This window comes from Dasypus novemcinctus, chromosome 17, assembly GCF_030445035.2.
Source record: "Dasypus novemcinctus isolate mDasNov1 chromosome 17, mDasNov1.1.hap2, whole genome shotgun sequence".
Classification (NCBI taxonomy): Eukaryota; Metazoa; Chordata; class Mammalia; order Cingulata; family Dasypodidae; genus Dasypus; species Dasypus novemcinctus.
In genome coordinates, this window is record NC_080689.1 from 66817202 (window position 1) to 66831099 (window position 13898).

Genomic DNA, 13898 nt, shown 5'->3' on the forward strand with positions numbered 1-13898 from the left:
GATAGATTTATTTATTAATTTTATATGAAAGAAGACCAAACTGTTTCTAATGGTAACTGGGTAAAAGACCTTGATATAACTTCTCCTAACTTCCCGCCTTGATGCCATAGGAAAAATGGAACCACAAAAATGCTTATATTACCAAATGTTAGAATTGTTTGTTAAACCTGTAGCAGAAGCCCGAAGAAATTTCCACTACCTGCAAGACTTTGAATTAAAAAACACAGTGGCTACCAAAAATAAAACATGCTCAAGTAACTGATTATAGGCAAGAAAAATTTTAATCCTCTTTCTCTCAGCCACTAGTTCAGAAGGCAGAAGGTCTATACCAACAGAAATTTTGTTAGTTGTCCCAATACTTTTTAAAGCAGCTAGTGTCCTGCCATGCACTCTCTTTCCTAACTTCCCTAATTTTTTGGAGACAAAATTAACTTAGAAAAATATTGGGCAGAAAGATAGAGGGTGATAGAATGAAAAAATGATAGAGGGGTGGTTCACTGTATCCTGAGAAATGTTGTGCTTAGATAAGTACTGCATCAGTAAGACAAGAAGAGCTCTAATAGCTATATATACGGGGTATAGTAGTTTGGCATTGTTTATGAATTCCAAAAATAGATACTGGATTATGTTTGTAAACTGGTCTGTTCCTCTAGGCATGATTAAATTATGATTAGGCTTTGATTGGGCCATGTCAGTAGGTTGTTGAGTCCCCACCCCTTTGGTGGTGAGACTCACAGAGCAAAGACATGGCAGAGGACAAAGTTTAGAGTTCTAGTGTTGGCACCCTGGGAAGTAAACACGCAAAGAAGCAGATGCATGAGGAAGGAGAGGGGCTCCATTAGACACAGCAGAGGTCCCGGGAAGAGAGAAGAGCCGATCACTTGATAGTCTACAATTGGCCTTCTGATGAGAGCAGAGCAGCGAGCCCAGAGAGAAAGATCCCTGAGAAGAGAGGAACCCAGGAAGCCTTAACTCGCAGACATCAGTAGCCATCTTGCTCCAACATGTGGCAACAGCCGTTAGTGAGGAAAGTAACCTATTCTTTATGGCCCTGTAAATGGAAGCTCCTACCCCAAATAAATACCCTTTATAAAAGCCAACAGTTTTCTGGTATTTTGCATCAGCACCCCTTTGGCTGACTAATACCAGTGGGGCGCGCAAGGAGTGCGCCCCCTAAGGAGAGCCGCCCAGCGTGAAAAAAAGTGCAGCCTGCCCAGGAATGGCGCCACACACATGGAGAGCTGACACAGCAAGATGACACAACAAAAGGAGACATGGATTCTGGGTGCTGCTGACAAGAATACAGGCAGACACAGAAGAAAACGCAGTGAATGGCATAGAGAGCAGACAGCTGGGGGGGTAGAGAGAGGGGCAGAGAAGGGGAGAGAAATAAATAAATTTTAGAAGGACCCACAGCGGATGGACACAGAGAGCAAACAACTGGGAGACAGGAAAGGGGAGAGAAATTTTTAAAAAAACACAAAAAACTGGGATTGTAGTTTCTCGGGTTTTCCATCTATTCTGATAGTCATTTGGGACTAGAAAACAGACCTTTTTTATAACCAGCAGAGCTATACTGGATGAAAACCTAATCATTGTTCTAGCAACTGATGCATCTATAGATAAGAGCAGAATTCAGAGTATGGGGTCATTAGCAAATATTTGGACCAAATAGATTTCCCCTCGACTGAGAATGGATGTCAACAAAATTTAACATAAGATCCATTTTAAAAATATTAATAACATGGACAAAGCAAAGGAAACAACCTCCCCAAAAAAGTGAAGAGCTTAGAATTTTACTTAATAGGTACATTAATGTTCTCAAGTAGTATACCAGAATCCAATGGTTTTGGGCTACACGCTCAGCGAAAATAGATATCATGTCTTTTTTTTTTTTTTTTTTTTTTTTTTTTTCGGAAATCACTTTATACTTCATGTTGACACTCTTCATAATAAGTCACTCTAAATAAGAGCAAAACTCCCAGGATGAGAACTAGCTGAGATTCAGAAAGGGAGAGGGCAAGTTAGATCAGTCAAAACTGGCATCAAGAGTTATAATTTTCCCCTCCATAAAAGTAACAGAAAAACTGACAAAAATAGAACCAACTTTTTCAAAACTCTGGAAATTAACCAAAAGCGTGCAGCAATCCAGAATGCATTTTTCAATAAAAACTGATTCTCAGTAAGAAGAATGAGCTTTGTGGTGTTTTAACTTGCCCTAGTCCCATCTTCTACTATCCAATTGATCATTGATAGCCTTGAAAAATAACAGCCTGCATTCCTGGTACTAGACAGAGTAGAACAAAGCTGGAGCACTTTCTAAACCTCATTTCCAAAGAATTGTCATTATTTAACGTATCTTGTCATTCCCTGAGAAGGCTTGGCTCTAATGACCTGACTCAAAAATGAGCCAGTACTTAGAGCCTCTTCCCAGGGTTGAGAGTCTGACAAGTATTTTAAATTCACAGCTGCCTAAGGTGATTGGTAATAGTTGGGGCAAACAATATACTAACCAGAAAGCTTAAAAGGAAAAACTGAGGAATGTGATGTCCATAGTGGCTTAAAAAAAAAACCTTCACCGTATTCTAGGAACCTAGAAGACCATTCTGATGCATAGGACTGTGCACATTCTTAGGAAAGACCTGAGAAGACCCTGTTTTCTCACCTGTGACTGACCATAAGGCTCTCCACAAACAGGAAATGAAAGCTAAGGAAGATTTGTAAATTGCCTGGCTGAGTGTTGAAGTCATGCCCAACACAAACACAGAGCCCCTAAGCAAATAATGAGAGATTTTTTTGGTTCAAGATGTTCAGGAGATCTCTGTCCAGTCATTAGGTGACCACTAAACTAACTGAGTAGAGACTTAAGTGGCCACACATGACAAAGAATACAGACTTTACAGCATTACTTGACACAGTCCCTAAACAAATAATTACAAAAGATACAACAGCAAACCCTTGGGAGGATGGAGAATGTGATTTCCAAACTTGCCACATTATGTTATTTAAAGAGTCTGGTTTCAACAAAAAGTTATGAAATTGGAAAAAAATAATGCAAGACAGTATGGCCCATTCATTGGGGGATGTCAGGGAGGGAAAACAATCAATAAAAACTGTGTCTGAGGGAGAGCAGGGACATACTGGACAAAGACTTTAAATTAGCTATTTAAATATATTCAAAGAAATAGAGGAAATCATGTCCAAAGAACAAAACAAAAGCATGTGAGTAATGTCTCACCAAATAGAGAATATTGATAAAGAGATAGAAATGATAAAAGGGTACCTAATAGAAATTTTGGAGTTTAAAAGTATAAGAACCAAAATGAAAAATTGATTAGAAGGGCTAACCAGAAGATTTGAGGAGGCAGAAAAATCAGCAAGCTTGAATTTAGGTCAGCTGAGATTATTCAGTATGAGAACTAGAAAAATTTTTAAAGGAAAATGAACAGAGCTTCATACAATTGTGGGACACCATTAAGTGTACTGACATATACATACTGCAGTTCTAGCAAGAGAGAAGAAAGAGAAAAGGGCAGAAAGAATATTTCAAGGTATAATGGCCAAAACCATCCCAACTTTGTTGAAAAACATTAATCAGCAGATCCAAGAAGCTAAATGAACTCTTAGCAGGATAAACTGTAAAACATGCACATATAGACATATCAAAAGCCAAAGACAAACAGAGAATCAAAGCAGCAAAAAAAAGTGACTCATCATGTACAAGAGATCAATTAAGGTTAATAGCGGATGTCAGAAACCAAGAACACCAAAGTGGTAGAATGACATTTAAAGTGCTTAATGTAAAAACACTCTCAGCAAGAATTCTATATTTTAAAAAGCTATCCTTCAAAAATTAAGAAGAGCCTGAGAGATTCATAGGCAAAAAGTATAAATGTATTTTTTGTTTGTAATTCTTTTTTTTTCCTATCTGATGTAAATGACAGTTGTATAAAGCAATAATTATAAATCTATGTTGATGGGCAAAAAATGTATAAGGATGTAGTTTGTGACCCAAAAAAAGCATAAAAGAAATCGGTAGTCAGATATTTGGAGCAAATTTTTATATACCATTGAAATTGATATTAATCTGAACTATATTGTTATAAATTAAGATGTGGCTGATAATCCCCAGGACAGTCACTAAGAAAATAACTTAAAAATTGTATTTGGATGAATTCTGTGCTTTATTAATATCTATTAAATTAATTTGTTAAAAAAGAAAATGTTGGGAAACGGACTTTGGCCCAGTGGTTAGGGCGTCCGTCTACCACATGGGGGGTCCGCGGTTCAAACCCCGGGCCTCCTTGACCCGTGTGGAGCTGGCCATGCGCAGTGCTGATGCGCGCAAGGAGTGCCGTGCCACGCAAGGGTGTCCCCCGCGTGGGGGAGCCCCACGCGCAAGGAGTGCGCCCGTGAGGAAAGCCGCCCAGCGTGAAAAGAAAGTGCAGCCTGCCCAGGAATGGCGCCGCCCACACTTCCCGTGCCGCTGACGACAACAGAAGCGGACAAAGAAACAAGACGCAGCAAATAGACACCAAGAACAGACAACCAGGGGAGGGGGGGGAATTAAATAAATAAATAAATCTTTTAAAAAAAAAAAAAAAAAGAAATTGTTACTTAAAAACAATTGAACATCATTTTAGCAAATAAAATATATTTTGTGTGATCTATGTATCTTTTAAAAAAGATAAAAAAATGAGAAAAATAAAATAAGATTTAATGATAAAATATAATTTTGTAAATACTTCCATGACACAGAGAGTTCCCTCAGATTCAGCTTTGTAATCATGTTGTTTGCATTTTGAGAACCACACCATAATAGCAGACTGTATAAAGACTGCAAATAAAGCTTGTTAAAATGATTATATATATATATATAGGAAATGAAATAACAAAGAAATTAAAAGTGTTACACTAGTAAATATCTATTTAACACAAAAGAGACCCTAAAAGTACACCAGAGGAATGAAAAACATATAAGACATGTACTAAAGAATAACAAACTGGCAGACATAAATCCTCCATTATTAGTAGTTATGTTAAATGTGAATGGATTAAAATTTCCAATAAAAAGGCAGAGATTGGCAGAGTGGATCAAAAGACATGACACAACTACAAGCTGTTCATTTTATTTCTGAAGTCACTAATAGGTTGAAAATAAAAGAATGGAAAAGAAAAACTATACCATGCAAATAGTAACTAATGAGGAGTGAAGTGTCTGTACTAATATTAAATGAAATAGGTTTTAAAGCAAAAATTATTACTATAACCAACAACAGAATTTTATAATGATAAAATTGTAAGTCCATCAGAAAGATGTAACAGTTATAAATATATATGCATCTAACAACAGAAGCACAAATATATGACACAAACTGACAGTGACAGAAATAAAGGGAGAAATATATAATTCAATATTAATATTTGGAGACTTCGATAATAAATAGAACAACTTACAGATTATCAGCAAGTAAATAGAAGACTTGAACAGCTCTTTAAACCAACTAGACCTGACAGTTACCTATAGACACTCTACCCCACAATAGTAGTGTGTGTATATATATATATATATACACACACACACACATTCTTCTCAAATACGCATGGACTGTTCTCCAGGATAAACCAAATGAGAACATTAAAGACTTCAGTAAATCCAAAATAATAACATCATGCAAAGTATATCATTCCTACCATTTTGAAATGAGAAGTCCATAAGAGAAGAAAATTTGTAAAAGTATAAATATGTAGAAATTTAAAAACACACTCCTAAATAAGCAGTGTGCCAAATAAGAAATCACATGGGAAATTCAGATTTATGAAAATTGAATACACAACAGACCAAAATTTATGAGAGAAATTTATTGCTCAAAGAAAAATTTATTGCTATAAATGGGTACATTAAAAAAGAACTGTCTAATCCAGTAACCTAACAATCTGCCTTAAGAAAATGGGGAAAAAAGAGTAAGCTAAACCTAATGTAAGCAGAAGGAAGTTAATAATAAAGATTAGACCTGAAATGAATGAAATAACATAAAAACATAGGAAAATGCAGTGAAACTAAAACTGGCTCTCTGAAATGATGATTTTAACAAATTGACAACACTTTAATTAGATTGACCAAGGGAAAACGTGAGAAGATTCAAATTACTAGAGTCACTATGAAAGAGAGGACCTTGCTACCTTTCAGAAATAAAAAAGAATTATAAAGGTATGCATGAACAATTGTATGTCAAGAAATTAGGTAACATAGATGAAATGGACAAATTCCAACACAAACTACTGAAACTGATTCAAGAAGAAGTAGATGATTTGAATAACCTTTAACAAGTGAATAGATTGAATCAGTGAAAAACAAAAAAAACTACCTATAAAGAAAAGCCTAGGTAGGCCCTTATGGCTTCACCACTGAATTTTACCAAACATTTAAAGAATTACTTAATACCAATTCTTCACAAACTCTTTCCAAAAAAATATGAGCAGCAGGAACACTTCCTGACTCATTCTATGAGACCAGCCTTACCCTGACACCAAAGCTAGATAAAGATATCACAAAAAAAGAATGCTAGGCCAATGTCATGAATATAGATGCATAAGTCCTCAATAAAATATTGGTAAATCAAATCCAGTAGCATATGAAAAGGAGAATACATTATGACCAAGAAAATGATATTAAAAACTTCCAGGTTGAAAACGTAGAGGTAAAACTATAACTATTTGAGATTACATGATCTGTAAGAAAATCCTGTTGAATACCCAAAAACAAACCCATTAGAACTAATTAATGAAATCAGCAGAATTGCAGTTATTATATCAATATACAAAAAATCAGTTATATTTCTATACCTAGGCGATGAACAATCCAAAAATGAAATTAAGAAAACAGTTGCATTTACAATAACATTGAAAAGAAAAAACATTTAGGAATGAATTTAACAAAAGAAGTGGAGAACTTGTACACTGAAAACTGCAAAGCATTGCTAAATGAAATTTAAAAAGACCTTAATAAATAGAGTGTCATCCCATGATCATGGACTAGAAGACTTATTATTACTAGAATGGCAATATTCCCCAAAGTGATCCAGAGATTGAGTACAATTCCTATCAAAATCCCAATGACCGTTTTTGAAGAAATATAAAAGCAAATCCTCAAATTCATGTGGAACTGTAAGGGACCTTGAGTAGCCTCCCCTCCACGCCCCCCCCCCCCCCCCAAAAAAAGGTGAAAAGGAATAGAATTGGAGGATTCACATTTCCTAATTTCAAATCTTGCCATAAAAAGGTACAAAAACTAATCAAAACAGTATTGCACTGGCATAAGTATAGACATCTAGATGATTGTGATAGAATTGAGAGTCCAAAAATAAACCCATAACATCTCTTGTCAGTTGATTTTTGACAAAGGTGTCGGGATCGTGCATTAGAGAAAGTTGCTGTAACAAATACTGCTGGGACAACTGGATATCCACATGCAAAAATATGAAGTTGGACCTTTACCTCACAGCATATACAAAAGTTAATTTAAAATGAATCAAATACCTAAATGTAAGCACTAAAACTATAAAAGTCTTAGAAAAAAAAAAACCAGGTATAAATTATTTTAACCTCAGATGAGGCAGAGCTTTCCTAGAATATTGAACGTGCAAGCAACCAAAAGAAAAAATAGGCAAGTTGGACTTCATCAAAATGAAAAACTTTTCTGTGTTAAAGAACTACCACCAAAAAAAGACAGCCCACAGAATGCAAGAATATACTTGCAAAACATAAATCTCTTAGGGGACCTCCTACAATACAACAACAGTAAGGCAAATAGCCTAATGTAAAAATTGGCAAAGGTCTTGAATATACATTTCTCAAGGAAGATATGCAAATGACCACCAATAAGCACATGAAAAGATGCTCAGCATAATTAGTAACCAAGGAAATGCAAATCAAAACCACAATGACAGGAAGTGGACTTGGCATGGGAGGTCCTCGGTTCAAACCCCGGGCCTCCTTGACCCTTGTGGAGCAGGCCCATGCGCAGTGCTGATGCGCGCAGGGAGTGCCATGCCACACGTGGGTGTCCCAGCGAAGGGGAGCCCCATGTGCAAGGAGTGTACCCCATAAGGAGAGCCGCCCAGCGTGAAAGAAAGTGCAGCCTGCCCAGGAATGGTGCCGCCCACACAGAGAGCTGACACAGCAAGGTGACGCACCAAAAAGAAATACAGATTCCCGTGCTGCTGACAACAACAGAAGCAGACAAAGAAGAACACGCAGCGAATAGACACAGAGAACAGACAACTGGGGCAGGGGAGAAAGAAAAAATTAATCTTAAAAAAAAAAAACACAATGACATACCTTTATACCCACTAGAATGGTTATTTTAAAAAAGAGGGATGCGGATGTGGTTCAAGCAGTTGGGTACCCACCTGCCACGTGGGAAGCCCCAGGTTCGGTTCCTGGTGCCTTCTAGATAAGGAGACAGAGAATTTTAAAAGTGCAAGTGTTTCTATCTATGAGCATCAGATCCTGAGGGAATGGGAAGACATAAATCTATGTGTGTATTACAGCTGTGCTGAAACAGGAAGTAAGTACATACATGCTCACTGGCAGTATCCATCCATGAGGCTGCTCTTTCTTTCAACTGCACTCCAGCTAAGCACTAAAGTCACTTCTCTTGCTCACCCAACTAGTGCTATCAGAGACCTAATTACCAGTATCTACCTGGTACTGAACTGGCATAGTCACCTCTCTTGGAGAACAAGAGGTGGAGTTACAGTGTTTTTGTGTATGCTGCTGCTTCCATGTACTTTTGGAAATCTGAGGATGTTTTTGAGGAGATGATTGCCATGTACAGTTGCTTGTGTTGTACCATAACGTATAGTAACTTAATTGTTTTGTTTGTTTTTTAAATACACATTTTATTTTAATTTTTTTAACTCCCCCCCTTGTTGTTTGTGCTCACTGTCTGCTCTCTGTGTCCATTTGCTGTGTGTTCTTTCTGTGTCTGCTTGTCTAGTCTTCTTTTTTCTCTTTAGGAGGCACCGGCACTGGGAACCAATCCTGGGACTTCCAGTGTGGAAGAGAGGCACTCAACTGCATGAGCCATCTCCTCTCCCTGATCTTCTGCATCTCTCACTGTCTCATCTCTGCGTCTCCTTTTCTTGCATCATCTTTCTGTGCCAGCTCTCTGTGCTGCTGTCATTGGCTCTCCGTGGCATGGGCCAGCTTGCCTTCACCAGGGGGCCCCGAGAATAAAACCCATGGCCTCCCATATGGTAGACGGGAGCCCAATCACTTGAGCCACATCTGCTTCCTTGTTTCATTTTGCTTTGTTTTTAACTGAAGAAGGGCAATCTTTTTCTGATTTCCACAAAAGTACTGTAAGGGCTAGCTCTGTCACTGTATGTTAGAGTCCAAAGCTCAGAAAAAGGTTTTAGTAAGAAATTGGTATTTGGAGGTTATCAACATACAGTCTTCCAAACCTTGGTAATCAATGCCAGGTATTCTTAGGTTCACCTAAGGAGACAAATAGAAGAAAACAATACACAAATGCTGGGAAGAAACCAATAATAATAATCTATAGATTTGATCCAGAAGACTTATTAGGATCCTTATAATCTTTCCTGAAAAGCCCTTTATGGGTTATTTTTATTTGTGATGATGCTCAACCAGCTCTTACTACCATAAAAATGTTAGTAATACATGAAATATAAGATCCTGGATTAGAAAGAAAAAACATTTTTATAGAAGATAATTTTTCTACACACCTTTATATGTCCAGACATTTTTTTTTGCATCCTAGACATGCCATGAGAAACATAACTCTCTGTTATCTAAAAAATCAAATTCTTCAAATTATTTTTATCATGTGTCATTTTCCTTTCAGTGTTTTCTCCTTTATACTATCCCTTTATTTTAAAATATCTTGAATCATACTCCATTACACATACCGTAAAGTTTGCATTAAAGCTTGGGATTCCAGGGAAACGGACTTCGCCCAATGGTTAGGGCATCCGTCTACCACTTGGGAGGTCCACGGTTCAAACCCCCGGCCTCCTTGACCCGTGTAGAGCTGGCCCATGTGCAGTGCCGATGCGTGCAAGGAATGCCCTGCCACGCAGGGGTGTCCCCTGCGTGGGGGAGCCCCACGCGCAAGGAGTGCGCCCCGTAAGGAGAGCCACCCAGCGCAAAAGAAAGTGCAGCCTGCCTAAGAATGGCACCACCCACACGGAGAGCTGAGGCAACAAAAAGAGACACAGATTCCTGTGCAGCTGACAACAGAAGCGGACAAAGAAACAAGACACAGCAAATAGACATAGAGAACAGACAACCAGGGGAGGGGAGAGAAATAAATAAATAAACCTTTTAAAAAAAAAGCTTGGGATTCCATGCCCTGCTTATTTTGTCTCAAACAATTTTTTTCTTTTTTTATTTCCCACCCTCACCCCCCACCCCCATTGTCTGCTCTCTGTCCATTCATTGTGTGTTCTTCTGAGTCTGCTTGCATTATCAGGTGGCACCGGGAAACTGCGTCATTTTTGTTGCATCATCTTGCTGCATCAGCTCTCCATGCATGCAGCGCCACTCCTGGGTGGGCTGCACTTTTTTTTTTCATGTGGGGCAGCTCTCCTTGCGCGTGGGGCACCCCTATGCGGGGGTGCCTCTGCATGGCATGGCACTCTTTGCGTGCGGCAGCACTGCACATAGGCCAGCTTACCTCACGGAGGCCCTGGGTATCGAACCCTGGACCCTCCATATGGTAGGCGGATGCTCTATCATTTGAGGCATGTCCGCTTACCCTGAACAATTAGTTTTTAATATCTCCCACCACTTCCTTTAATACATTTTTCCCCCTAAGAGTGTCTGCTGTTTCTCTTATATGCTCATTGCTTTCCTGCCTCCCTTTCTTCCTTTCTGTCCATATATAAAAAGCCTATGTTTTTTTAATGTACAATTTATTTTCTTCTCCAAAAACCTTCCTGAGCTGTATATAGTCTTCCTAATGATCACCTTTTTATGTCTTCTCTTAGGTCATTTGCTGCTTCTTTCTTATATTGTTGCAATTCGTTATACATGTCTTAAAACTTCAGTTTATCTCCTTCTGATCACCCTACAAAACTCCCATCTTACTGCCTTTTTTTTTTTTTTTTTTTTTTGTATAAAAATGTTATAAGAGGCCATCTTTTTAAAAAGTCTTTCTGGAACTTCATATCTATATTTGTGTTAATTATATTACTTCCCCATTTCTCTCTAGGATCTAATGATGCCATTGCGCCAGACTTCCCAGCTCAGGTGCTGGGCACGAGGGATGATGACCTCTCAGATACTGTTAACATTAAACATAAAGAGGGCATCTACAGTAAGAGGGCAGTGAATAAGACGACTTGGTCAGTGGTGAAAAAGCCCTTTCAGAAACAAACTGCAGGTAACTGCATTGGCTTTGTGTATTTTGCTATTTGTTTATTTCTGTTCATCCTAAGGGAGAATGTTGTTTAGTCTTTATCCTTTTTCTGCTTTGTTATACGAACTTGTCTCCTAGCTATTTTGTTGGACATATACAAGAAGGTAAAACATTTATAAAGTTCTTTGAAATGTTGCAGATTTTTAAAAACTGAAACTTTATTTTCATCATGGGAAATAAAACGATGAGATGTTTAAAATGAAATAATGGCCAACCAGGTGTGTTTTAGAGACTAAAATCCATAACAAATCTTGATTAAATTGCCTCAGGAATTTATCTCTGTCAAATGTTGCAAACTAATTTCTCATAGACCAGATTCTACATGGCAATATGTGACTCACCTGGTGTTTTATTAAAAATTTGGTTTTGCTGCAAACATTCAAAAATAAGACTTCAACTTCCCTTGACAAGTCAAAATATCTGATTGCACTCAGCTTGCATTCTGGCATGGTAGTAATCAACTGCAGCTGAGGCATGGCTGTCACCTACAAGTAAGACATGCATTGTCCTGTTTCCTCCAGGCCCCACAACTCTTGCGTCTAGTGTGCTGCCTTCATCTACCTTATCTGTCTGGTCGCTCTGAGTATTTTGAGTCTGTATCCTGGCCCCAGACAAAGGTCCTACTATTTTTAAAGCTTTTACTCTTTAAGGATGCATTTGCTTTTTTTCTCTGCATCTATGTTGGTTTGAAACAATATGTACCCCCTAGAAAATCATGTTCTTAGCGCTAATCCATTCTGTGGGTATAAATCAATATCAAATGTAAGATTTTTTTTAAACAAACAATTTTATTGATATATACCTACAGTGCATACGGTTCATCCAAAGTACACAATCAGTGCTATTCGGCACAATTACATAGTTGTTCATTCATCACCTCAGTCATCATTAGAGCATTTTCATTATTTCAATAACTATAAAAATAAAACAAACAAGGAAATCCATCACCTCTTAATCTCTCTATGCTTCCCTTGCTAAGAAATACCCATTTCTGGCTATTCTTGTATAATTACTTATTTTATTTTCTTTATAAACTAATTTATATTTACATTTTATAAATTGAATCATATTACGCAATATATTTATTTCATAGTAACTCAATCATAGTGTATTTGTCCTTTTGAGTCCGGCTTGCTTCACTCAATGTAATGTCCTCCAATTTCATCAGTGTTGTCATATGCTTTACAAGTGCGTTTCTTCTTATACCTACATAATATCCCATTGTGTGAATATACCACAATTTGTTTATCCGTTCATTGGTTGATGGATACCTGGGTGGTTTCCAACTTTCAGAAATCGTGAATAACGCCACTATGAACATAGGTAGGCAGATGTCTGTTCGTGTCACTGCTCTCAGTTCTTCTGGGTATAAACCTGTATTAGCCAGCCAAAGGGATGCTGATGCAAATTACCAGAAATCTCCTGACTTTATGAGGGGTATTTATTTGGGGTAGAAGCTTTACAGATACCAGGCCATAAAGTATAAGTTTTTTCCTTCACCAAAGTCTGTTGCCATGTGTTGGAGGAAGATGGTTGCCAATGTCGGCAAGAGTTCAGGCTTCCTCTTCCTTTTAAGGCTGGCATAAGTCTCATCTCTCTTCCTGGGACTCATTTCTCCCTGGGCTCAGCTGCTCTGGTCTCTCAACAAGGACAGCTGTAAACTGTCAGGCAAATGGCTTGACTCTCTCCCCAAGGCCAGTGCCCTAACAGAGCCTTCTGTCTTCCTCTGTGTTCTTCTCCCATGTGATAATTTCCTGGGCTCCAGGATCAAAACTCCAACTAATTCCTTTGCCATGTAAATTTCTCTGTGAGTCCCTGCCCACCAAGGGGTTGGTGACTTGACATCCCAATGAAATGACCCAATCAAAGCCCTAATTCACAACTCAGTCAAGTAAAAGTAAGACCTCTGAATCCAATAGAACCTAATATGCCCATAGGAACAGACCAGTTCACAAATATAATCCAATATCTATTTTTTGAATTCATAAACAATATCAACTGCTACAGTACCTAGTAGCAATATTGCAGGATCACGAGACAAATATATATTCAACTTCTTTAGGAACTGCCAAACAGTCCTCCATGGTAGCTGTACCATTCTGCATTCCATCCAACAGTGAATAAGTGTTCACATCTCTCCACACCCTCTCCAACATTTGTAGTTCCCTGTCTTTTTAACTAATAGTGGCTATTCTGATAAGTGTGAAATGATATCTCATTGAAGTTCTAATCATGAGTGATGCTGAACATTTTTTCCTGTGTTTTTGGCCGTTTGTATTGCTTTTTGGACAATTGTCAATTCAAGTCTTTTGCCAATTTTTAAATTAGGTTGTCTTTTTATTCTTTAGATATAACATCTCTTTGTACATCCTGGATATTAAACCCTTACAGACACAATTTCCAAATATTTTCTCCCTGTGAGTGGGCTGCCTTTTCACCCTTTTCATAAAGT

At 37.9% G+C, this 13898-nt stretch overlaps 1 protein-coding gene across 6 annotated transcripts in view; it reads left to right on the forward strand.

The window, feature by feature from the left end:
- Positions 1-13898, forward strand: part of ALMS1 (ALMS1 centrosome and basal body associated protein) — a 315125-nt gene that overhangs the window by 202202 nt on the left and 99025 nt on the right. For all 6 annotated transcript variants that reach the window (XR_011646196.1, XM_058278920.1, XM_058278919.1 and 3 more), the window contains one exon: positions 11240-11410. Coding sequence is in view for 5 of the 6 variants with exons in the window: in XM_058278920.1 (XP_058134903.1) it covers positions 11240-11410 (171 nt within the window). In the remaining variant the exon portion in view is untranslated. The remainder of the gene's footprint in view (positions 1-11239; positions 11411-13898) is intronic.